At 44.9% G+C, this 27774-nt stretch overlaps 1 protein-coding gene across 6 annotated transcripts in view; it reads left to right on the plus strand.

Annotated features, from left to right (window-relative positions):
• The window catches only part of Galphas (G protein alpha s subunit), a 189611-nt gene that overhangs the window by 83565 nt on the left and 78272 nt on the right, over nt 1-27774 (plus strand). For all 6 annotated transcript variants that reach the window (XM_075877234.1, XM_075877235.1, XM_075877236.1 and 3 more), the window contains exon 9: nt 14540-14670. In XM_075877234.1, coding sequence (XP_075733349.1) covers nt 14540-14670 — 131 coding nt within the window. The remainder of the gene's footprint in view (nt 1-14539; nt 14671-27774) is intronic.

Genomic DNA, 27774 nt, shown 5'->3' on the forward strand with positions numbered 1-27774 from the left:
AGTTGTTCGGTGGTCTTGTACGCAGCCCCCCCAAGACTACGTCAGAGTTTCTTGCTGAAGCTGTCCTGATTGAAAGCACGCTTCGGCAACGGACCCAGATGTACGAGCGACAAGTGAACTTTGCTTGTGCTATGGACTACATGGGTGGTTTTGGGGCCCACGTCGACTTCTTCCGAGAGCTCATACGCTCTGTAATTCGCGAAGAACTGCAGAAGTTATCTGTACCCTCGGCGGCCACTGTCAGTTCTTTGTCCGGCACTTCAGCAGGCACTACGAGAACCGTTCTGTCAGACAGAGCCGCGGCCCTTAAATGACTTCCCTCGCATGTCGTATGCGCAAACTCTGCTCCAGCCAGCACCACCTTTGCCTCCGCTTCCCACCGCGGCCCCTGCCGTGCTTCCGGCAGATCAAACTCTGCGCCCACCTGCACTACATTTCAGTCCGCCTTATACCACAGCCCCAGCCATGCTTCAGGCACCTTATACCACAGCCCCAGCCATGCTTCAGGCAGTCCAAGTGGGCCCGTACCTCAGTGACCGCCGACCGATTCTGCGAAAATCGGACGTGTGGCGGGCCCCCGATCGATGTCCCCTTTGCTATCACTGTGGTGAACCTGGGCACATCTACCGACAGTGCACTTATCGAGAGCTGGGACTTCGTGGTTTTTCGGCCAACTCCCCACCTCCTAGGTTCGGCCAGCGGCCTCCGGAAATCGCTGAATACGTTGCTCAGCAGCGCAGATCGACATCTCGGCACCACTCACGCTCTCCATCACCGCGGCGGCGAATCATCGCACCTATGCGGGCATGGCGCAGGGCCGGTCACCTAGCCCGCGTTGGGAAAACTAGCCTCAGCGACCTTCAGGGGCAAGGCCGCTCAGACTGGTCGTGCTCAAGACCCCCTATCGACGCGGACTGAAGATACCGGCGATACATTGACAACGACACCACCGGCTGATTGCGGAAGAGTTTCCTTAGATATTCCTGTTCTGCTAGATGGTCGCGAAGTCAGCGCCTTAGTGGACACTGGTGCGGACTATTCCATAATTAGTGAAAAGATGGCCGCCCTTCTCAAGAAAGTAACGACGCCTTGGAACCGAACGCCGATTCGTACAGCTGGCGGGCATATCGTCACGCCACTCGGTATGTGCACGGCAAGACTGCAAGTCCGCGGTTGTACATTTGTTGTCAGTTTGAGCGTTCTCTGGCAGTGTTCTCGAGACCTGATCATTGGCATAGATTTCCTCAGGGAGCATGGTGCTAGAATTGACATTCGACGACGTCTAGTCACTTTTGCGACCACAAACGCCACAACAGTTTACGCCGACCCCAGCCACTCCCGTGTGTCTCTTCACGCCGTCGACGACGCTGTCACGTTACCACCCCGTGCAACTGTTGTGGTTCAGGTGGCGTGGGACGGAGTGATGCACGGTGAAGCAGTCGTAGAAAGCAATCACTCGCTTTTGCTGGCTCAGGAGGTCTGCGTAGCGAGAAGCCTTGTCGACCTTCGTGATGATCACTGCAACGTTTTTGTCACAAACTTCAGCTACGAGCACCGGCACCTTTTTCCTGGAACTGTAATCGCCTACGCCGACCCAGTCGCCAATGTCACAGAGTGTTTTGCTTCCGAGGCCATCGGCACTGCTGAAGCGCCTTTCCACAGCGTCGACATCAATCCAACGCTTTCTGAAGCGAACAAGCAGCGTTTGAGCGAGCTGTTGATGGAGTTCCACACATGCTTTGCACGTTCTTCAAAGATACGTCAAACACCCATAAGGAAACACCGTATTATCACCTACGACGACCTACGACGACGCGCATCCCATACGGCAGCAGCCTTACCGTGTTTCGCCAACCGAACGGCACGGGATTCAAACGCAAGTTAAGGAAATGCTTCAGGATGGCGTGATACAGCCTTCAAGCAGCCCTTGGTCATCACCAGTCGTTCTTGTGAAAAAGAAAGATGGCACGCTTCGCTTTTGTGTCGACTACAGAAAGTTGAACAATGTCACAAAGAAAGACGTGTACCCGTTGCCCAGAGTCGATGATTCTCTGGACAAGCTGCGACTCGCGAAGTATTTTTCGTCCGTCGACTTGAAGAGCGGTTATTGGCAAATAGAGGTCGATGAACGTGACCGGGAAAAGACCGCTTTTGTAACGCCGGATGGCCTTTATGAATTCAAAGTGCTCCCTTTCGGCCTTTGTTTCGCTCCAGCCACATTCCAGCGAATGATGGACACCGTCCTGGCAGACCTCAAGTGGAAAAGCTGTCTCGTCTATCTCGATGATGTCGTTGTGTTTTCGGAAACGTTTGACGAGCATCTTCGTCGCCTTCGGAATGTGCTCGAAGCCATTAGATCGGCCGATCTCACACTCAAGCCTGAGAAATGTCATTTCGGCTACGAAGAATTAAAGTTTCTTGGTCAGGTCGTGAGCGCCGTTGGTGTTCGGCCTGATCCTGACAAAACTGCTGCCGTCACCGCTTTTCCACCTCCAACTGACAAGAAAAGTCTTCGACGATTTCTGGGTCTGTGCGCTTATTACCGGCGCTTTATTGAAAATTTCTCTAACATTGCGGAGCCACTATTACGCCTCACGCGTGATGACACACCATTTGTCTGGGCTGACGAACAGCAGACTGACTTTACGGAACTACAGCACCGGCTTTCTTCCCCTCCCGTGCTCGGCCACTTCGATGAAGATGCTGACACTGAAGTACGCACTGATGCCAGCAATATTGGTCTTGGAGCTATTTTGGTACAAAGACAAGATGGCATTGAACGGGTGATAGCCTACGCAAGTCGCACACTGTCTCGCACAGAATCTAACTATTCCACATCAGAGAAAGAATGTCTCGCGGTCATTTGGGCAATTACAAAGTTTAGGCCATATCTCTATGGAAGACCATTTAAAGTGGTGACTGACCATCATGCTTTGTAGGCCATATCTCTATGGAAGACCATTTAAAGTGGTGACTGACCATCATGCTTTGTGCTGGTTGACCAATTTACGAGACCCTTCAGGAAGATTAGCACGATGGAGTCTGCGCCTTCAGGAATTTGATGTCACCATCGTGTACAAGTCGGGCAAAAAGCACAAAGGCGCCGACACGCTATCACGAGCACCTCTTCAATCCGCCAGTACTAGCGCAGAAGAGGACAGCGCCTTCGTGGCAACTGTCAGCGGACCGGATCTGATGTCGCATCAACGAAATGACGCCAATCTAAGAATGATTATAGATCATTTGAAAGGTGGCACTGCGCCCATTCCTCGTCCGATGTTGCGAACGTTGACATCATTTTGCCTACGAAATGGCGTCTTATACAAAAGGAACGCCGGTGCTGGTGACATATCTCATCTTCTCGTCGTGCTTGAAGCCCTCCGCGATGACGTCTTATTAGCGTGCCACGACGAGCCCGCATCTGGCCATCTGGGCTACTCGAGAACTATGGATCGGGTGCGACAACTCTACTACTGGCCTAAAATGTCTGCCTGTGTCAAACGCTACGTGAAGGGATGCCGTGAATGCCAGCGTCGCAAGACACCACATTTAAAGCCTGCAGGCCATCTACAACCGATCGATCCACCACGTACACCGTTTGAACAAGTGGGGATGGACCTCCTAGGCCAGTTTCCTTTGTCTTCTTCTGGCAACAAATGGATTATTGTCGCAACCGATTATTTGACGCGTTACGCTGAGACGAAGGCGTTGCCACGAGGGACCGCATCTGAAGTTGCCAGTTTTTTTATGCATCAAATTGTGCTACGGCATGGCGCCCCGTCACATGTCATCACTGATCGAGGGATATCATTCACAGCGAAACTCTTGGATGATATCTTCAGGTTGAGTTACACAACCCATCGAAAGACCACTGCGTATCACCCTCAGAGTAATGGTTTAACAGAAAGGCTAAACAAAACGCTAGCTGACATGATCTCTATGTATGTGGATGTGCAGCACAAAACGTGGGACGACATCCTGCCGTACGTAACATTTGCGTATAACACTGCAACACAGGAAACTACACGCTTCACACCATTCCGGCTCGTTTATGGTCGAGATGTTAGAACTATGCTGGACGCCATGATTCCATATGAGGACATCGACAAGCTCGACCAATTAGCCCCCGACATTAATGAGTACATTCAGCGCGCTGAGGAGGCACGTCAACTGGCCCGTGTGCACATACGAACTCAATAGTGCGCAGATGCACGGCGGTACAACACCCACCATCAAGAAGTTAATTATGAACCTGGTGACCAAGTTTGGGTTCGGACACCCATTAGGCGGCAAGGTCTCAGTGAGAAACTCTTGAGGAAGTACTTTGGACCTTACAAAGTACTCAGACGTGTGAGCGACGTGAACTACGAAGTGGTTCCAGACGGAGGCTCCCCATCATCCCAGCGCAGGTTACCACGCCCAGAGACTGTACACGTAGTCAGCCTAAAACCATACTTTACGCGGTGATGCGAATTTTCTTCTTGTGCCAGTGAACTCTTCATGTGAACAGCGAATGCCGTTTATTTCCGATTGCCAAGCCCAGGGCGCATTTTCTCTCGTGCACTAATTTGTTTAATGTTTCTTTATGTTACCTACTTCGACCCACTGCTGTGCACACTTTTGTTTGAGCATCGGGTCGATGCTCTCTTGGGAGGAGGAGTAATGCCACCTGGTGTTCTGTGCCGGTGAACGAGGAAGACGAAGACGAGCAACCCGTGCCAGCGGAGACGTCCTTCTTTGTCTCTGAGATTTTGGACAGTCGCGTCTCTTTGTACGTTCGTTCGAGCTCTTAGTGCGTGACAATGTTCACCATACAGCTTAAGCATTTTAGCTGATCACCACAGGCACAAACTTGGACTGCCTGGACAAGTAGTGCCATCTGGTGGCAGTTGCACAACCAGGCAGACAAATACGAAATTCTGTTCTGCGTCATCGAATAGGAACGTCGATGCTTGTTGAACTCCAAATGCTTCCAAATCGTAGCTGTTATTGTGTGAGAGCTCTGAGGAGCTGTGCATGAGGCGTGATCAGTTGCAGACGTGGTACCTATTATTATTATTATTAGTATTAGCGTAGTGACCTATCCGCTGAGTGTCTTCTCTTTGCAGCTTTCGTACTCTGCGATGGCAGGACCGGCATGTCTTACAGAAGCGCACTCATTCGTGTTTTAGTATGGTGGTTTTTTGCTAATTAAAAATTATTTTCGAATTTGTTGAGAATTTCAGCTATCTGGTGCGTTACAAGAGTGTCTCAGGAACATAACAGCACTATTACCCTGACATGGTAAAAAAATTGCCAAAGTTGGCCTTTAACAGGGGGGGTGGGAAGGGATAGCTGGGAGAGCTCTATGCTTCAATTTTCTGGGGGTTTTGTTACCTTTTTTATAGTATGTTAGGGGTTTATAGTATGTTAGGGGTTATATACAGTGGCAGATTATATGTGAGGAAATGTGCTATTTTTTCGAATACCTTTTTCACCCTGTTGTGGAAAAGCTTGTGAAATTTCGTTTGAAGAGGTTGAAAATTTTAATCATACTTGAAGTGATTGTATATGCATTTATGAATGGCAATTTTTCTAGCTAGTAGGCTTCTTCTATTGCACGTTTTCTTTTTGAACCTGCATAAAGCAGCAAGTGGTTTTTGATATTTACCTAGATAAACTGTAGTTGTGTAGAATAACTACAAGCAATCATAAATTAAAATGAAACTCACTGGTCTAACTTTTTGGACATTTGGTTTGTTTGTAATTTTTGTTTCGACATTTCTCCTGAGATAATAATAATGGGGTCAACTCTTTATCTTCGGCCACTCTAGCTTCGCTAGTAACGTGTCGTGCTTCTAAGCTTGAGGAGCAGGATCGATTTCTGGCTTAAGTGGCCACATTTCAATGAAAAGCAAAATTCAAGAATATCCGTGCACAAAGATTAAGATGCCCATTGAAGAGTCCCAAGTGGGCTAAATTTATTCGGAGTACCCCATTACTATGTGCCTCATAATATTGTGGAAAGATTTTAAGCTGGGCGAGTGGCATGAATTCACTTTATGAGTGGCACAAGAACAAGGATGAAGCACACAGTATTGTAAGGATACGATCAAGTACATACTTTCAAAAAAGTTTCTACTTGAGGAAAAAAAATGCAAATGTACTGTACTTTCTCCTATATAAGCCTCATTCCTGACTTGAACGTTCAAAAAGGAAAACAAAAACAATTCTTATAACCTACATTTCCACTTTTCTAAACACACTTTTTTTGTTTGTAATGCAGGTTAAATGCAGGAAAATGCGGTATATAAAATAAGGGTTGATACAGTGCATGTACAGCAGATATGCAGACCATTGCATGCGACACCACTGCACAGCCATGATATTTATATACCGTATTCCTATAAACAATGTTATTTACCGTGCAGAGTTGCCAAAGGGTACATATACTAGATACAGTTTCTAGGTGGTTGTACACACTCATGTGCCAATTTTTGGCTCCTCTGTTAGCACAAAAACTTGAGTCTGTGGTTGATCCTGTACTTGCCTACTAGTGTGTTTTGTCTGTTTTAGCATTGTTTTGACAATAGATTATTCTTGTTGTTTTGGTATGTGAAACCTCATTACCAGCCATGTATTATGATTAGAGACCGGATTATAAGCAAATGCCTATTTTGTTTCTTGCGTTCCTATCGTGCCATTTTGACATATGAACACGAATTAGGGCGTAAGGAGAGCTTTTATAGTGCTTTTATAGTGCCTATAAATGCCTATTTTCGATGTTGGTATCTAAATTTTTATAAGTGCCTATAAATGCCGCTTTTCAAAATCGGTGCCCATATAAACACTATTTAATCTCAAATTTTGCTTTCAAGTACCGCTGGAGTCCTGTATTTATGTTGCTCGGCAAAATTGAGCTTTCAGAACACTGAGGGGTGCAACCTATAATCCATCTCATAAGTTACTTTCAGCACTGTCAGCCTACGAGGTCTTTTACCCAATAGGAATGTCGATTAGCTTTCACACGTTTTCATCTGCGTCGCCTCGCCTTCTCACATCTCTCCGGCGTCTGCTCGCTTGCGTAGGAAGCAGGAGGTACTTCTGTGCAGTGGCAAGACGATTAAGAATGAATGCGACACCGTGGAGTGTAAAGTCAAGGGAAACTAAAGTGTAGATAAAAAAAATGACATTCATGTCGTTTTTGTTTTATTTGCCATGCTTCCTAAATGGCGCTTCAATACGTCACGTGAGAAATTTTACATAGTGGAAGTTGTTGCGTAGCCAATGAAAAGCTTTGTATGACTAAAATTTTTAATACGTTCATTACACAAGCTGTGAAAGTATGATGTGCGGGGATGTGCTTGAAACCTTCGCTACTCACTCGATGTAGACTTCACAAACCCAGTTCCTTGCCTGCCCCATTTGGTATCGGAGCAAATCGGAGCTGGAGAATCACACGACGCGAACGCATCAGTACGTCATGCGCGCGTAAGATTACATTCGCATGGTATGGCGCCATGCCAGGCCGTGCACGCATGCGGTGTTCTGTCGTTTCGACGTTGTCCATTTTGTACCGCCTGTTTCTGTGGGATACATCCCTCTATGGGCACACGTTTGAATAGGCTGGCATGCGTCACGTATTCCTACCACGATGCACAGCATCGCATCGCTGGAACTCCTCTAAGAGACGATGCACCAAAAACATGCCTAGCGTTTTGAATGCTGGCACTGGCACGATGCTAGAATGACCAGAACATCAACACGAATGAAATGGAGGCAGCTTAGTCTTGCATCTCGCTTGATGCGAATTAAAAAAAAAAAATAATGTGCATAGATTCCGTCCGTGTGTTTTAATATTTCTGTCAATCTTCATACTTCTATTCAGGCAACAGATTACACAAATTACACACGTCGTCTCGATTAGTTCTCGCAGTGTCACATACTACTTTGACGTGCGCAGAAACATTTCATTACCTCCACCATGTTGGGGCGCATGCCCGTGAGATTAAGGTCAAGCAGTGTTCAGTCTGACTTTTCTCCTCTTTACGGCGCGAGTAGCACTGCAAATCTCGGCAGATGAAATCGTGAGCGCCCAGTGCTTGCATTCCTCTTTGCTTCTCGAAATTCTCAAACCTGCGTAAGGGCCCTTAAGGTACAGGCAGAAGAAAAATTGAGCCTGTGCGGTTAGACCAAGTTAATACGAGGCAAAAAATCCTTCTGGTCTATGCTGAAAAGAAACCAAGAAGCATTCTTATTCAATGGTATGTAACTGACCATGCTGGACTAGAAATGGAGAGACTGTATTCTGCAAACCCTGCGGGGAAAAAAAATGCATGTCTATGCTAAACCATTACCATTTTGTACCTTTATAAACTAAAGCATTTTTGTTTGCTTTCCTGTCGTAGACACACATACCGCACGTATTTCTTCGAAAATTTGAGTTTTATCAAAGTTGATTGTGCCTATATTTACAATTTTTGGAGCCTAAAACAGTGTTTTACCTGCCTATTTTTGGTGCCTAAAACCTGGTTTTTTAGTGCCTATAAATCTGGCCTTTAATTATACTGCTAGACAAATTACACACATTAATTTAGTTACTTGAATTTTATATGCATGTTGTGCCTTTTAAAGCAATTCATGCTTTCGTGGTGTGGTTAACTTCAACTGAGCAAGTTTACGCAACTTGCATGCACATTGCTGTACTTACTAAGGGGCACGTGGTTATTATATTTCATTTGTTGAACACAATCAAGTTGACTGCTAGCTTCTTTAGGAGATACATTCCCGAAACATTGGTGAATGTGGTGTCTGAATTATTGGTGCATGTAACTCTTAATACAGCTCTGTTATAATACTACAGGGCACAAGACGTGCCTTCTTTCCAGCCACTAGGGCACTGGTAGGAGAGAGATGCACTGCGTGTCCAAACATCCTTATACTCTCTCACCACCACAATTCAGCTTTGCCAAAGCTAAGGGGTGTAAACAAGTCACATGTTTCAGCAAGAAAACATAGTTCCAGATATAGTTTTTTGCGATTGGCAAGGTTGAGAGTTTTTTTCTTTTTTATCATCTGCAGCTGCACATCGGTAAGTAATATGCTTATTCTTGATTGCATTTACGTCATATTTCTTTAATTGTTGTATCATTAACTGCCGGTAGCTGTGGTTAAAAATTAACATGGCAGCACCTATGCAGATGCGACCTGATCGCTTTGTGTCATTTCGCGGTCTGGACAAAGCATCAGGTAGGCTCTGTTGCTATTGGCGAGATAACCTGTTTATTTAACCATGCCCACCGCCGAACGCATTGAGAAGTTTCTCGCGGTTCATGGAAATAGCACAATATAGTCACAAACGCATTGCTATCAAAGTGCCATGACACAAAGCTAAAGCAAATACAGGTGTCTGTTTGGAACTTATGGGCCACAGAGCGCTCAATGACTACATAATAAACTTGAAGTGGGAGAGCACCAGCGTCGATGGGTGCCTACATGTTCTATTTTTTTTTTTTTTGGCTCTGCTGTCTGCTTTCTGAATGTGTGCACGCAAACGTCAGGGGGATGCTTAGCAGATGACACAACCCGCATAAACACAAATGGAGGAACTTTTCACCTTTCCTATTGGCTAATGGGCCTTGTAGCCTCCACAGTGCTGAAGGCAACTTAGGAGAGTATAGACATATTCTTCATATTAGCACTTGAGGAAAAGAGAGCATCACACAGGGGCTGTGTGTTTTTGCAAGGTTCTTAAGGAGCCTTGTTTATTGTGTAGTGCATTTAGAGTAGTACTAGCTACATCATCAGCAACTGTATTTTTTATAAGATTCGAAATTATGTTTCAGTGGGCTTGTTAGTAACGATCTAATGATCCATGTAGGAGCAAGTATAATGGAGCCCGTGACCCTTACTGTACTGTTCATTGTCATCGCCTCATCAAAAATTAAGCACAATGGGAACAAACACATGTACAAATGAGACTAGCCAAGAAATTGTGTGTTGCAGGCATGTATGCTGAAGAAAGTTAGTTAGAAACAATTCTGCTAAAGCTAACTGCGTCTTGGTGTCAATCCGAGATATCATTTCGGTACCATAGTTCTACAAAAATTGTACGATGAATAAATTGTGAAGCAATCACTTCAGTGACAAACATTCTCTACTTATCTTTGCTTAGTTTTTCCACACTTCCACAAAGTGTAAAGCACAAATTTGTAAAAGGGCACTAAAGAGAAAAACAATTTTTCTCGTATTAGTAAAGTGCAATTTCACAGTCGCAAAAACACCACTCTTACCGCAAGATAGCACTTGGTAAGCGAGAGAATGCACGAAAGGAAAGTGCAAGTGTAGACACAACCTTGGGATTTGCGCACGAAACACCGTGATGTCATAGATTTTTACAGCATCTACTGGGACCTAGTTCTACAGTTATTAATTGGTTAAAATGAGTACATTGTCATCTGTGGGTGCCGTAGACCCAGTAATAGCAGTGCTGCTCCAATTGCTACAAGCTGCTCCAATAGACAAATGGTGTTCCATGCTGCTTTAGACTGTGATTTTTGTTAGGAATTGCTCCAAACCTGTTCCTAAAGGTTGCTGAGGAAACTTGAAACAACGAGCTTGAACTGTGGGACTAAACAGCGAGCCTAAACAAAAAAAACCAGCTGAAGATACTATCCTAGTATGCAGCTAGTAAGCAAGCTGCATACTAGCACATTGACAATGCCACAAAGACGGGCACTACATATGCCTGATTTAGCTGTATATTTGTACGTGACAAGCAGTGTATTTTGGTGAAATGCCTGTGAGATTAGTGTCATACCATACTGATTACCAACTTCTGCTACTTGTCATGGTGGTCTAGTGGCTAAGGCACTCTGTTGCTGACACGCAGGTTGCAGGATTGAATGTCGGCCACGGTGGCCACATTTTTGATGGAGGTGAAAAACGCTTGAGGCTTGTGTGCCTAGATTCAGTTGCACGTTGGGAACCCCAGATGGTCAAAATTTCTGGAGCCCTCCACTACAGTATCTCTCAATAATATTGGGGTTTTGGGACTTAACGTCCCAATAATTATTATTACAAACTTTGCTGTGACACCTTGATGTGTGATTACATTTACCACTTTATCAGCTTTGACCTCATTTATGCCAAAAGAACTGGCATTTTGAGCTCATAGCTCATTTAGCTTTTTGAAATTTTCGATGGGAGATTTTTTGGCAAAATATGAAATTAACGTATTGCTTTGATCTCATACTGGTATTTAGCTGCCCATTATATTAAGCTGCCCATTACACTGCCTGTGTAATGGGCAGCTTGTCCCGGCGTCGTTTCTCTCTGGATACATGAGCCAACCCCAGTCACTGAAACAGTCACCATGCATATGCACAGTCGTGCCGAGTAGCAGTGCACGTCATTTCCAAGACAAAAAGTGTTGGCAGCAAAGCTATGTTGCTCCAAAATCTTAGCGATCTGGAAACTGTGCGCATAGTTGCATGAGCACTCTGAACAGTTGCTCAAGACGTGCTGATGAGATTGGGACGACTAGGTCATGCGAAGGCAGCGTCATTTTAATGAATTTGTCTAACAGAGGCTATAGGTACATTTTTATTTTTACTATAAAGAAACCAGCAATGTTTCAATACTAAGGAAAAATTGTTGATTGTGTACAGCAATCGGTGATCAAATGGCCAGCTAAATCTGATCGTTCATGTTTTCAATGCCAGAGGTCATTTTTCACAACTTTCAGTGAAAAAATAAAAATCGAAATTCACCTCTCACGGAACAAAAAGGGTGGATTTGAGTCAATGTGACTGGCAATTCTTTCTTTAGTGGAGTCATGTTATTTCATGTTCTGGGCAGTTGTCGGTCCCTTTAAGAGAACTTTTTGTTTAGTCGGGCTGGTGTACGTTCATAACTGATTTTAAGGCGCGAAAAGAAAAAAAAAAATGCAAACACGAGGGAGGGTATCATTCTCGTGTTTGCGTGTGTTTCACGGCTTAGAATATTTTATGTCACAAAAAAGCTAATAGGTGCTCTAAACTAGTATTTTTTTCTTCTCCGAAAACACTTAAAAGGCCACTCACCAGGCCCCATACCGAATTTTAGTTGGACAGTGGAAGTTGTTGGGTGTCCGATGAGGAACGTTTTGCCACAAAAGTTTTTCGAATCGATTCATTACGAGCGGAGAAAACAGGTTTTTTGAAGCAGCGTGAAACGAGGGTCAGAGGAGGCGAGCTCGAAACCCTTGCCGCTTCTCCGGGTAGCCTTCGCAAGCCAAATCTCTTCCCCACCCTCTCCGGCATCCGACCAAGAGGTGACGTGCGCATGATGGGCCCGAACAAGCCCAGCCCCCATGCACGCGAGCGGCGTTGCTTTGTTGACCAGCGTTATTTTGTGGTCTTCGGCCTGTTTCTGCAGGATTGTTTGGAAACGGTGGCTTAGACGCGGTAGAGTAGATGCGCAGAATGAGTGCGCGAACGCGTAAAAGCGTTCCACGGCGGTCGTCTGCTTAATGCGCTGATCGCGGGGACCCGACCGCGTACGAAACGCTGGAACATTAGCCCCGCATCTCGTAGCATTTCACGAGAAAAAATGCAAGAAAAACGCGCACAATTTTTTTGCGTCTCATTATTTATTTCAAGTTTCATTCATCTCTTAAAACAACAAATACATAAACTATGCCTGTTGTGTTAAATAATTTTTGCCGTGTCACGTGGTATACTGTTGACAACGTCAGAGGAGAGTCGTCTATGTAGAGGACCAACGTCACTTCATTGCCGTGTACGTAGAGCCATTCCTACGCCCACGTCATGCCCTCATTCTGTACACGTGCGCCGGCAGAGGGGAGGGAGGGCAAATGTCATTTTGAAATTTAACCCATTTCCGCGGCGCGTAGCGTTGCAAATTTTGGCAGACGTGATCATGAACGCCTCGTCTATGCATTGCGCTTGTCAGCTCAAAATTGTCAAACCTCGTGAGTGGCCCTTTAATGCTGCTCCAAAGCACCATTTTTTTCTGCTTCAGTATCAGCCCCGAAAAGCAAAAGGTCACTCTTATCACTGTAGGTCCTAACATAGGAAGTTTCAAAAAATTTCATCGAGCCCATGTCGCAAAAATACAAGAAATATATTTGGAAACTCGCCACATCACATGCAGAGATTACAGGGTGAAATTTTAAAATGAAACTTCGTCTTTCACTTCCTTTTCTGATAATTAACTTATGATAGAGAAACTTGTGATGTTAGAGTTCTCAGAGCAGATTTTATCAATATAAAGAGTCATTGTTTCACTTCAATGGCCCTTTAAAGGGGCCCTGCAACACTTTTTGAGCATGGTCAGAAAACGCTGCTGATCAGCAGTAAAGGCTCCTGACAACACCCGAGCCAAATATTATAGTGCAGCATGCAGCTTTGAATTCACAATAAGTTATCAAAGTCACCTAAAAAATTGCTTTCTCTTCTCTCGACAAGGGACGTAAGACGCTCAGAAATCACTCCTAGAAAGCCGATCTATCAGCCATTGGCTGATTTGAACATGCATTACAGAGATCGCCCCAAAAAGCCGCGTCTTGTCCACGAGTGCGTGCGCTATCACAGTGAAAAAGCCGCGCATATAAGAAAAAAAAAGTGCTCAAGGTCACGAGGCGCGCACGCCTTACGCATTTTCTTTGCGCACCTGCCATCTCTCCCTGCTTAGCTTCCAGCGCTTTCATCGGGACGAGAGAAGAGAGAATGCAGTTGCAGCAAGCGACTAAGCTTTGTAAGTCCTCTCGCACTGGACCGATTCTTCAAAGTTTTGCGGCATTGAATTTGTGAGACAATAAACTTAGAGCTTCCAGTGAATTAATTCCATGGTTACTTGAAAAAGCGTTTCGGGGCCCTTTTAAGGCAGCTGATGCTGCCCATGTTACATATTGGTTGTCGCTTGTTCTCTCTTTTTTTTTTTTTTCGTAATATATGTATGGCACTTAGATCTTCACAACAGGTTGTGGTAATAATAACTGCGTATTGTGTTATAAATTGCAAATCCCTTGCTTTGTACATTTTCATGGCAATTTAGTGACATCTTGTATTGTAGCCCTTGATTCTCCCCCCCTCTTTTTTTCTTATTTTTGTATGTGTGTGTGTGCTTGTGCTTGTATATTCTTGAATGCCTTGTATATATTCAACTATTCTACCATGAGCCAGCTATTGTTCTCTTTCATCTAACAGAGAGTATGCAATCGATCAAAATTTTGTACTGCATGCAGGTCTCGCCTTCTACTGTGAATGTCCAGGTGCTCCTAACTTTTTTTTCGAGCTTCTTTAAGAAACTCGCTCTTGAGAGTATGGTATCTGGTGCAGAAAAGACTCGCGTAGGCAGTCTGAAATAACATTTAGCAGTATGAGGACATTTAGTAGAGAATGATGTGCCTGGTTGCTTGCATGGACTTGGGTGGAATGTTTTTCTTTTTGATGTGTGCTTGTGTGGTTGCTCTATGTTGGTAGCTTGTGGCCTGTGAGACGAGATTTTCTCGGGAAGCTGTTCTTTCTCACAACTTTCTTCCTCTGCTCTTTGCCAGGTGGTTACGAACGATATCTGTGATCCTCTTCCTTAACAAGCAGGACTTGCTAGCGGAAAAAATCAAGGCTGGCAAGTCTAGGTTAGAAGAGTATTTTCAAGAATTTGCGCACTACCAAACTCCCTCGGATGGTGAGTGGTTTTCTTCCCCTCTCACTTTCTTTCTTTACTTTCCCATTAACATTCTCTGGTATTGATTTATTTGAAAAAGAAAAAAAAAACCTATTCATTGCTGTCACAGGTCACAGACATTTGATACCAGTAATTTCTGTTACATATTGTTTTTCGCGCTTGCACACACACACACGCACACGCACACGCACACACACACACACACACACACACACACACACACACACACACACACACACACACACACACACACACACACACACACACACACACACACACACACACACACACACACACACACACACACACACAGAGAGAGAGAGAGAGAGAGAGAGAGAGAGAGAGAGAGAGAGAGAGAGAGAGAGAGAGAGAGAGAGAGAGAGAGAGAGAGTTCTATTCCTATATACATTGAGCCTTTGAATATATGTATTGCTGTTGAAATGTTGCTCCTAGAAATTGCATTTTCAAAAATTCATAATTGGTACAGTGATCTTATCATTATTAAGTGTAAAAGGAGAGTGATGGGGGCAGGTATTTGTATTTGTACTCTATGATATATTAGGGCAAATTATGAACTGCTCATGTTATTGACTTTGACTGTTTAGTTACTGCCCCAAAGTGGTGGTCTATTGGCTAAGGTACTCGGCTGCTGAGCCACAGGTTGTGGGATCGAATCCCAGCTGCGGTGGCTGCATTTTCGATGGAGGCAAAAATGCTGTATGCCCATGTGCTCAAATTTGGGTGCACGTTAAAGAACCCCAGGTGGTCGAAATTTTGGGAACCCTCCACTACCGCGTCTCTCATAATCATATGGTGGTTTTTGGACGTTAAACCCCACATATCCATCATTCATCAATGACTGTTTCATTGCTAATAAAATATGACATATTTTTTTATACAGTATCGATAATTTGATGTCTTTCATATTATGAGGCTTTTCTGACTGCTTCATTATTGATTTGAAGCAGTTCTGCTTTAAAGACTGCCAGTCAATTTTATTTCTGGTTGTGTGTGTACATGCAATGTGAGTGTGTGTGTGCGTGTGTATGTGTGTGTGTGCGTGCACGTGCGTGCATGTGCGTGAGAGAGAGAAAACAGACTAAAAGAGAAAATAGACAAAAGTGGTATCTGTAATAAAAAGGTCAGTTAGCCATGTTATCTACTTTCTGCAATGAAGATTTTGAGCCATTTGTTGAGTTTGAAGTTTAGGATCTAGTGAAGTTGACTGAAGTTAACTTTGTAATATGCTTCTTAATGGCGTTTAGGAGAATATTGCTTCTTCCTTTATATTTTTTATTGCAATAAAGATGTATGCTTGGGGCAGTGAACTAAAATATTTTGTCTTCTTCAATTGTACAGGAAAGGTAATCATAAGGCATCTGGTTTTTCATTGGGTTCACTTTCGTGCACTCGCTTGTTTTTAGTATAGTTGCATAACTTCCTGTAAGAGGCATATAATTTGTGTATGCTGTTTTGTCTACTGTGTATTAAGTTGAAATTTCGGTAAGTTAGTCTGCAACAAAACGAAAAAGGAATAGCATGCTCTTGTTCATGGTTATGTTTGAAATATTGGAAGTACTTATCCTGGGACCTTGCTTTTGAGAGAAAATGTTGGCCACTGAAGGAAAGAAAAATCTGCAATATAGTATGCAAATTTATGTGAAAACTTCTCCACGGTCAACCCTAGTGTTTGGCCACTTGTACATAAGAAATTCCCTCTTTTCAATACAAGCCTGATTGCCTCGCCGCGGTGGTCTATTGGTTAAAGCACTCGGCTGCTGACCCGCAGTTCGTGGGATCGAATCTTGGCTGCGACGGCTGCATTTTCGATGGAGGCGAAAGTGCTGTAGCTTGTGTGCTCTGATTTGGGTGCACGTTAAAGTTAAAGAACTCCAGGTAGTTGAAATTTCTGGATCCCTCCACTACGGCATCTCTCATAATCGTGCGGTGGTTTTGGGACGTTAAACCCCTCATACCAGTCAAATGAATCAATCAATCTGAACAAGAAAGTCATGAAATGCATGCGGCCTTTAATGCCGGCTATCAAGTACTCACGGGGAACATAGCTTTCGGCATGAAAAATCTAGCGCCTTCACCTGTGATGGTAGACCCAAGTGTTGTGTAGCTGATGGCCAAGAGCATGAAGTATTTTCAACAATTTTAATTTGTTCGTTCTTTCTCGAGTGAAAAAAATTTTAATAAGTTCAGTCTTCTGTAACATTTGTTTTGTTTTGTGTATGCACCCAAGAGGTAGCTGACGACATGCTATGTAGTTATAATACTTTTTTTTGCAAGATGCTCGCTTTTGTGGTATGTTGCGAATTCACAAAATACCTAAAAGTATGTATTAAAGTTGCATTTTAGATAATTTAACTGTGGAATAAATTAAAGGCTGCAACTTAAAGCGGTGGAAAATGAAATCAATTTTTTTTCTTTTGGTGGTTTCATAGTTCAGACATTAATTGGTTAAGAAGTAACCTGTTGAACCACTGCACCAGTCTAAGCAAATTTCTGTAAGCAGCAGAAAAATGCCATGCTCATGTGAGGCCAAGGGGAAAAGGCCTTTTTGGTAAGACATGAAACAATTTGAGCGCAAAGGAGCACAACAGCAAAATGCGAGGACACAACACCTGTGCTGACTTCAACAAAAATCGTTTAAAATTGGCATTTGTTTTTTGCCCTTGTGTCATCTTTGGCTAAATATTGTTCCAGGTGGGAGCTTGTTTAGCTGGTATTTAGTGTTGTTTTTTGCTTTGTCTTGACTGGGTTTTGTGGTAGCATTCATTTCATCTAGCCTTGTAATTTTTGCCATAAGGCACAAAACATCTATCATACTAAAGTGGGTGTGGCATATACTCAGCCTCGTTACCCGAGTAAGTAGGTGAGCTCTCGTTAATAACAAAGCATCTAAGAAATGATTGAGCAGGGAAGTGTCCTGCTAAAGAAACGGGATAACAGTCGCAGACGTGTGGTAGCTAATGCAATAATTTAACTGATATCTGAAAGATGGGAGAAGAGGGGGGGATGCAAAAAAACATTAAATTTGTGCTATAAAAAGTTGGCCTAGGAAAGGGCAGGCAGTATGTATGTATGCAGTGAAACATTGGCAGGAAAATTCTTTAGGAATTCTGTTGATATAGTAAAAGCAGGGGTGAAACAGCTGCACCATTTGTGCCATTGTGCGCCAAACTTGTTTACCTGCGCCATCTTGCGCCGAACTACACCTCCTGCACCAAACTTGTTTATCAGCATCATATTGTGCCATAGCACTAAAATTTAGCCACAATTAAAGTGCGAAAGCCATCAAGCGTCGTGCCCGAAATGTGAATGATATAGTCTTTTTTGTTTAATTGAAACGGTTATAGTTTGCATTCGGTAAAGAATGTGATCGCTCCAGCAGCAGTCGTGAACTTTGATTGAAAGGGTGCGGTTGTGGTCGCTATGTGCACGCTATAGCGGTAGGCGTGAATGGCTTGCGAACCCTTCTATGTGCTGCGCTTTCAACCCAAAGAGACTGCGAGATGAGCATCACCTCCTGGCGCGGCTGTATTATTTTACACCAGCATTCTGTAGAGTTACACGATTTGGCAGTTAGCCTTAAAATTTGTTGCTATCATGTCCAGTGCTTCGCCCTTCTAGTGAAATCATTTTTTTGTTTTTAACTGTTGATGACAGTGTTCAGAAAAGGAAAAAAAAAAAAAGGTTGAAAGTAACGGCGCTTACAAGAAGCAGATGTGGTGTCTGGTTCCCAAAACAGCCTAATAAAGACGGGTGCACATGAGCATTCATTGAGTGCATGCGCTTATTTTCGTTTATTTGGCCGCTGTGCTTTGCGCTTATTGACTTGGTTGTTGACAGAGGTGTTTTCAGGTTAAAGAAATGGGTGGCTGTACATAACTAAAGAAGTCTCGGGTGCACTGCAAAGGCAAAACAATGAATGTGATGGCAGGCAAGCGTAATGTTATACGAAGTGAGGCTGGCAGCTCTTTTAGGCTCGATCTCATGTAAAGGTACAAAACGCTGGTGTACGAGAATACGGCCACTTAAAAGGAGGGAAACATTTTTCGCAGTCCCTTCGTGATGAGGGCGCGGAATGTGGAAGTGTATCAGAGCCGCTCGCTGATGGCTGCCGAGCTAGTGTGCGCACCAGCGTCATGACCACACCTTTAGAAGCAAAGTTCATAGTTGTTGTTCGAGTGACGCTTGCCTGCTTCGACTACAGACCATAATCATTTTGGGATGTTAAATCCCACATATCAATCATCAATCAATCCAGTGTCAGAAAGTCATGAATACTGTATCAAATATCTGTAGGGACTCCACAGTTTAATTCTCCGCTGTAAATATAGAAAATGCCGGTCAAGGAAGGTGCATTCAAGGAATCAACTCTGCAATGCCATTCTCTGCATCTTGGAAAAAACATTCAAGCTCATATATTGCAGATGATTAGGTGCAATGAATAATGATCAATTTTTCAGCAATGTATGGTTTGCAGGTTACATTGTCTTAACCCTTTGAGTGTCAAACTTTTCTGAGAAAAGCTGTCGCATATGGTCAAATGATTTTATGTGGTTTTTGAATTTATGAAATCTATAAAGTCTGGAAAAAATTGAAAAAAAGAGGAGCAGTTTTTGGTGTCAGCATCACTCAGAACTGCAGAACGTTTAATGGTATTGTAGTGTGTAGTATTCCTTGAAACACTGGTCTATGCACAGCACCTTATTGCTATCTGCACACATAATACAAGCCCACTTTTTGGAGTGTCAAGTTGTGCTGGCATACACATGGCGTCTTGTGAGTATCAGCGATAAAGAAGCTAAGAAGCATTGCCAATAAAAATTGAAATCAACTTCCACTGCCCCTGCAAGGGAGTGCCGTGGAGACAAAAAATTGTTTTGCGCGCCTTCATTGTGGTGATGCGGTGAAACCGAAACCACGAAAGGGCGTTGCTCATCAGCGTTGCCGCAGTCCGTCTGACATGCTAATGCTAGAAATCAGTTCTATTTATCTGTACAAGAAGGTAACGCAGTAATTTCCAATGTTTCTTATAGTCCTAAGAGGTGGCAGCACCTCCCAACGAGCAAGCGTCATCATTACACAGACAGACAGACAATGAACTTTATTTGATCCTGAGGAGCTTTCGCGGGGACCCCTATCGGGGACCCGCGGAAGCCGCTGGCCGCGTCCAAGTCGGGGCTGGGACACCGTGATGTTCTGCCCTTTCTTGGGCCCTCTGGATTGCCTGGATTTGTGCTTGAAGCGATGGGCTCCAGAGTGCTTCTTCCCAGTCGGCTTCGCTGGATAGAGGGCCATTGGGTAACGCGGGGCATTGCCAAAGCATGTGCGCTAAGGAACAATAAATTTCATTACATTCCGGACAACTTGAGTCAATGTCTGTGGAGATACGACTAAGAAGGCCCCGCGAGGGCAACGAGCCCGTCTGGAGCATTCTAAGTGTAATGGACTGAGACCTATCTAACTTCAGGTGAGGAAGAGGATAGGCTCTTCTACTTAGCCGATAGTGAGATGTGATTTCATTGAATGTAAGAAGTGGATCGTTATGGTGGATTTCATCCTGACCCCATAAGGCCTCCATGCCGCCGCGGCGCGTTAGATCTCGCGCACGGTCATGGGCAAGCTCGTTGAGGTTAGGTACGTGCTGATGAACGTTCGCACCCATATGGGCGGGAAACCAAGAAATTAAGTGAGTGCCAGGGTCTGTTCTTTTTTCTAGAATGGAGGCAGCCTCCCGCGCTACGTTACCCGACTCAAAAGCTTTGATGGCCGCTCGTCAGTCTGTTAACGCGATGGTGTGTGAGCGGTCTGTCATGGCCAGGGCTATGGTGACCTGTTCTGCAACTGCGCTCGTAGCTAACCTGACCGAGGCTGAGGAGCGTAATTCCCCGTTGCCGTCAATGACTGCCAGCGCGAATGTGCTAGACTTGCCGTACTGAGCCGCGTCGACAAAGACAGTCGATTCTCGATTCTCGGTGGCGTTTTGTAATATTGCCCGTGCTCGGGCTTTTCGCCTCCTTACATTGTATTGCGGGTGCATATTCCGAGGGAATGGGCTGACCACAAAGGTTTCCCGGACCTCCTGGAATAAGGTAATTTCCCGTTCAGCAAGCATTCTGGGAGCCATGCCAGCCTCGTCCAGGATGCGTCTTCCTGCCCAGGTTGACGAGAGCCTGACCACCTGGGCGGTGACCTGCGCTTCGATCACTTCATCAATCTCGTTGTGCATACCGAGTTGTCTTAATTTGTCAGAGCATGTGGTTACTGGTAACCCTAGTACCCTTTTGATGCTCTTACGGATGAGAGTGTCTAGCTTATTTTTTTCTGTTCTAGTCCAGGCAAGCGCCGATGCTACATAATTAATGTGGCTCATTAGGAAGGCATGATGGATCCGAAGTAGGTTGGCTTCACTTAGTCCCTTTCTGCGTCCTGATACTCTAGCAACAAGTCTCAGCATGCTTTCGGTTTTGGCCGTGATGTGCGTCAGGGTTTTGGTGTTACACCCTCTCGCGTCAATCAGTAGTCCTAGGATTATGATCGAATCTACTCGTGGAATGCGCTGTCCATTTCTTGCAAAAAGGGAGATGGGAATTTGGTCGAGGTGTGGAAGTTTCCTAACGCCTTGCCTGGCCGGCCTGTACAGTAACAGTTCTGATTTGTTTGGAGAGAGTTGGAGGCCTGTGCCTTCTAGGTAGGACTCCGTTTCGTCTAGGGCTGTTTGCAGCGTGTTTTCTACTTCTGCGAGTGATTTTCCCGGGCACCAGATCGTGATATCGTTTGCGTAAAGTGGGTGGCCTATATTGGGCAGGGATCTGAGCCTCTCCGATAAGCCCTTCATGACTATATTGAACAACAAGGGGGAGATGACCGCCCCTTGGGGAGTGCCTCTGGCTCCTAAGGCGAACTCTTCTGACTTGTGTTGAGTGATCCTTATGGTAGCCGTTCTATTCATCAGGAATGACCTAACAAAGAAGGCCTGAAACTTTGCTCCCAGACCTAGGCTGGCCGTGGCCTGCAAGACAAAGCGATGAGATACGGTGTCAAAGGCCTTGGTCAGGTCAAGGACTAAGATCCCCCTAACATCCCTAGTGCCGTTATCGAAAATGTGCTTCTTAAGAAGTAGCATTACATCTTGTGTGGAAAGGCCAGGCCTGAAGCCGATCATGTTGTGTGGGAATAGTTCCTTGCGTTCTATGTAGTTCGAGATCCTATTGAGGATCGCATGTTCCGCTACCTTGCCTACACAGGAGGTTAGCGATATCGGCCTTAGGTTGTCAAGATTTAAGGACTTACCCGGTTTCGGAATAAGCACAATCGAGGCCGCTTTCCACTCTGCCGGCACGCTTCCACTCTCCCAAGTCTTGTTGACCTCTTTCGTTAGCATCTCAATTGATCTATCATTCAGGTTCCTTAACAGTCTGTTTGAGATGCCATCTGGTCCTGAGGCTGACCTGCTATTCAAGTTGTGAAGGACGGCCCTAATTTCAGACTCCGTGAAGGGGTCATCGAGCTCTTTTACCGTGTCACATTCTGTTTCAGGATACTCTTCTGAGCGTCCTGCGCCTAGCGGGAGATATCTATTTGCTACCTCGTCTAAGAGCGTTTCTTCCGTTCCACCCTCTTGTCTGTGCTTGTGAATCAGGCGGCACAGTGCCTGTCTTTGATTGCCTTTGGTCTGCGTGTCATCTAGCATGTGTTTAAGAAGATTGCATTTCCCCCCTGTATTATGCATGTGTCCATGGACTGCTGAACAGATCTCATCCCACTGTAGCCGAGCTAACTCGGTGCAGTACTGTTCGATCTCCCTATTAAGTTCCGGAACCCTCTTTCGTAACCGTCGGTTAAGCCTCTGTGTTTTCCATCGCCTCAAAATAGAGGCTTTGGCTTCCAAGAGATGTGCGAGGTGCGGATCCATCCTGGGAATATCGAGCTCGGTTTGAATAGTTTTTGTGGCCTTTTCAGCGTCTGCTCCGAGTGTCTGAATGAGTTCGCTGAAGCTGTCGTATTCGCCCGTGTCCTCGTTTCTGAGCTTTCGGAAAGCATCCCAGTCCGTCACTTTAAATTCCCTGGCCTGGGGGGCTCTGACCTGAATGGTAACACTAATGATGAAGTGATCGCTGCCCAGGTTTTCTTGCTTGTTATCCCAGGTTGTTTGCTGTAAATTTTTTATAAACGCGAGATCGGGGGTTGTGTCTCTAGCCACCGACGTGCCCAGTCTCGTGGGAAACCGGGGATCGGTGATGACTGTTAGCGTTAGGTCATCGACTGCCCGCGCTAGCTTTATGCCCTTAGCCGTTTGCCTGATGTACCCCCATGCGTTACGTAGGGCGTGATGTACCCCCATACGTTATGTAGGGCGTTAGGTTTTTAGGTCATCGACTGCCCGCGCTAGCTTTATGCCCTTAGCCGTTTGCCTGATGTACCCCCATGCGTTATGTAGGGCGTTGAAGTCTCACGCGATTACTACTGGTGACTGTCTAGCGAGTGTAGCGGCCTTCGTAAACAGGGAGTGGAAAGGCTGCCTCTGATCGGATGGTGGGCTGTAAACATTTAGAATGAACACGCTTTGTTTAAGCCACCTGTTAGGAATAACCTTAATGAAAAGCGCCTCCATTCTTGCACGACCTGGCTGAATGTCATGTACAACGTATGCGAGCTTTTTGTTCACCAGCGTAGCTATACCTCTCTTGGACTCCCCCCTTGCCGCCACCAATTTGTAACCAGCGAAGGTGGGTGTGTCGCACAGTGTTTCCTGTAGCAAAATTACCTGGGGCCTTTCTGCCTGAGCCGTAACGTACTGTTGCAGTGAGGTCTTGCGCCTTTGAAAGCTAGCGCAATTCCAATGCCAAATTACTAGATTATTTTGAGTGCCCGCCATTTTGCTAGTTTTAATTTTATTGACCCTGCGGGGTCGCCCCCGCATCATCATTAACTGCAGCTTGTGTACGAACCTTTGGCCTGGTCTTAATAGCCATTTTATTCTCAAGTGCGACTACCTTATTTTCTATGGCTCCTACTTTACTCTCAAGTGTGCTCCCATGCGCAGTGCGAGTTGATTAATGCTTAACTGGTTTTCTTTGGAAATCCTAAGTAACTCTTCTAGCATCTTGTTCTGCGAGCTTTCCACTTGCATCTTCGAGTCGCTCTCATCCTTTGGAGGTGGAGCCTTACGCTTGACCTTGTTGACCTCGACTTTGGGTTCCTGCGTGCTTTTATGCACGGCGTTATCTGCCACGTTCGCGCCCTCGACTCTGCTGGAAATGGCCTGCGCAACTGTCTGCTTGCGTAGCTCTGCTTTGAGACTAGCAATCTCCTGATGTAACTGTTCAATCTCACTCTTTTCATCATGCTCCGGCGATGCCGACCGCGTTACCTTTTTGGGCTTGGGCGTCTTCTCCTTGACCCGATCCGCCCATGTGAGTTCCTCCTGCCTAGATTCTCCTTCTAGACGCCAAATGCCCTCTGGAACGCGAGCGGCTCTTGCGCCGCTGCGCAGCTGGCGTGACGGGGCGTCCTCTCCTGGGTGTGCCGGAGACGCTAAGTGAGACGCTGGAGTCACGGGACTGCATTCCTAGGGCCATCTGCGTCTTCTCAGAGTGCCGGTGGCGTTGGCGTCGTCTCCTTCTGACGATGTAGGGGACTTGAAATCTGTTTTTGCATGCTCTGTCTGCAGTGGGATGTGGACCTCCGCATAGTGAACAATTTGGAGTGCAATGATGATCCTCCGTTGGTGATTTCTGTCCGCACGTGCGGCACCACTTGCTGTTTGGATTAGGGCAAACGTCAGCACGGTGTGCCAAACCTCCGCAGCCGTAGCAGACCTCCGTGTGTCTCCTGTATAGTGTGCAGCGAAACATGCTCGCACCACAGGACACATAATTGGGCACCTTCATACCCTTGAACAATACTACCAGAGCTGTGGTGCTCTTAATTCTTTTGTAGCAGACCTCCGTGTGTCTCCTGTATAGTGTGCAGCGAAACATGCTTGCACCACAGGACACATAGTTGGGCACCTTCATACCCTTGAACAATACTACCAGAGCTGTGGTGCTCTTAATTCTTTTGACCTCAATGGCTCTTGGGTTGCGGTGGTTCACAATTCGTGCTCGAAGCTGAGCCTCGCTGATATCCACGTCGACACCCCTTATGACACCTTTGCACGTGTCATCGGGGGGAGCCGGGTACACAGAGACCCGGTACATGCAATCGCCCAATCGGACTTTCTGCGCCTTTACGTACGCGCACGCATTCTTTTCATGAGGAGTACACACCACATAAATGTTTTGAGTGCCATTGGGACAAATGGTGTCCTCTTCAATTTCGGCTGGAGCCAGGGCCGCCGCCATGGCCAGGGCTTGCTCGAAACGTATTTGACTGACCTTGGTCACATTCAGACCGTCCCTCGGTCTTACGATGATGCGATACGTGTCCCTCGGAAGTTGAGGGAGCCTCCGTCATCATTACAGTGGGAAATTTTAGACTGAGGGGTGAAAACGTACACAAGAGGCAAAGACAAGAACAGAATACCACCATTGTACATGTACAGTAAAAACATTCAAAAGTTCATGTAAGATTTAATAGGCATTGTAACCAGGGGTGCAGTGTCAACGTTGGGTATAGAGTCTTTCACCCCCCTCCCCCCTCCTCTCCCCCTCCCTTTTTCATCTGAGAGCAAGTGTAGTCATAACCTTTGAGTGTCCTGCTCCCCCGCTCCTTCGAAAATGTTCCTTGTCTTGGGTGCTTCCCAGTAAAAAATTCTGGCACTGCCTCTGTTTGCAACTAATGATTTTGCACCTGAACTGTGAAGAGGTTACGCTCAATGTTTAAGATTAATATTTGGTAGACAAAAGGTAAGTTTCAATGTTAAACAGAAAGAGATTTTAATTGACACTTAAGGCTTTAAGAATTTGTGCAATTTTTTTAAACCATATATTAACAGGGATCTTCATTACAAGAAGCAAACTTGCAGAAAAATAAGAAGAGAATGGAGTACATAAAGCATCTTAGGGCTGTCTTAGCAAAGTGTAAACTAATACCATGTTACCAATTCTACCATGCAGGCCCGAAATTCGCAGGTTAACAAAGAAGCTTGTTTAGGACGGCTCAGTGAGTCGTGCAACAAAAATTGTGTGTGGCATTACAGAACTAGAACATGACATTCTAAATTAAACAGCAAACAGGGGTAACTGATGTAGTGAACATTGAAATGTAAAAATGGAGTTGAGCAGACCATATAATGCATAGAAGTGACGATGGTTTGTTAGAGGTCGATTGGTATAGTGGGAAGGATAGTGTGCTTTTGGATTGTGAAAGATTGGGTGATGTGATGAAATATTGGGAAGTATGCTAGCAAAAGATAGAACGTACTCACGTACACAGGGATAAATGGAAAGCGTGGAGAAAGATCTTCATAATGCAATGGACATCAGTAGTCTAATATTGATTATAGCTGTTTTGGTCAATGTAAAGCCAAAATCAAAAGCATATTATTTTCATTATCATGGATGTGACCTGAATTGCAGTAAAGCAGATAGCTGGGCTTGCTAGTATGTATCCGTGATATAACTTTTTTTAGCGCACAAAAAAAAAGAAAACAGGACAAGAAAGACACTGACACTTGTCTCCTTCTTGTCCTGTTCTTTGTGCGTGCTAAAAAAGCTATATCATGACTGAACGAATATTTGTAGCCTCAAGTACAGTATAGACCATGTGGTATAGATTGCGCCATCTGTCTTCTGTTTGCTTCGTTCATTTTCTTGTTACATTTTTCTTTGTCTCTTCTGTCTCCGTGTAGTCTTGTTGTTTATGCCATTTCCACAGCATTGTTTATCCGTAGTTGAAATTCCACATGATTTGAAAATTGGCAAATTCTAGTTAGTAAATCAGGAGATAAGATCAAGGTTGGTAATTATCATCCTTATTACTTATAAGCATTCTATGTAAGTTGCTCAAACATAGTTTCGAATGTAAGTAGTCATAATCTAATAACTTCTTTCACGCATATCACCACAGATTTATGATACGAGACACAGTAGAATTAGCTAATGAAATATTGCATAACATTGAGAAAAATGTTCAAGGTCACTCGACTTCTCTAAAGCATGTGACCATCCCCCACTGTTAATTAATAGAAAAACTTTGTCACTTAGATTCCTTGAAGGTGTATAGACGTGATTTGAACGTGTTGCTAAGGCGGATTTTTCATTTTTTGGCATGGAGTGTGAATACCCTCCACACATCAAGTGCAGAAAACACTCAGATACTATTTTTAAGTTATTGTCGCCCAGCAAATGCAAACCAGTCCCATCGTAATGGACGTCATCAGGAAGTGTCAACAAAGATCACAAGATTCAGGAACTTCTAGTCTTGCGTGTGGCCGGAATCGCTGTCGCAGTCGCTGCACAGCCATCGACTCCTTGTTTACATGCACAGTGCGCAACTGATGGCATAGAACAGAGCTTCTGATAGTATGTCACTATAGTCATTGTGCCCATGTGACTTATGTCTGTGTCGCATGAGCTTTTAGAAGGCCTTTCAAAACATAGTTTGTTAACTCGTACGCCAAGTACGAGCTACTGCATGGGTACTTTCGAAATCCTCTGCTTATGCAGTCAATGGAACACTGCAGTCAATGGAAACCCCATGGCTATTGAGCAGTGCACTCAAAAACAATGTGAATGCGTACTCATGTTCACTGTGTGCTTGTGCTCATGACTAGCTCACACGCAAAAAAAGCAAACAATTCTTTAAAATTCTTCTCATCATCGGCAAAGGGCCTGTGTTGTCGAGAGCTTGTGGCAGGTTCAGTCCTAAAAAGTTGGGTGCTGCTCCTTAAAAACCCTTGACTTGAAAAAACACATTTTCAGGACCCTTGAAATTTCTGGAATTTTTTCTGTTTTGGGAAACCCTTGAATTTCAGTAGCAGTGAGGTCTAAAGTCCACAATGCGACTTGCTTTGTTTGGTAGATAAGTGTTGATTTGGCAAACTTTCCATTTCAGAAGCAATAAGTTGGTGTGAGCGTACATGCATTCTGTTTTGTAGGATTCGCATGGGAAAAAGAGACACCGCTAATGAAGCAAAAGACACAT

Source organism: Rhipicephalus microplus, chromosome X (assembly GCF_043290135.1).
Source record: "Rhipicephalus microplus isolate Deutch F79 chromosome X, USDA_Rmic, whole genome shotgun sequence".
Lineage (NCBI taxonomy): Eukaryota > Metazoa > Arthropoda > Arachnida > Ixodida > Ixodidae > Rhipicephalus > Rhipicephalus microplus.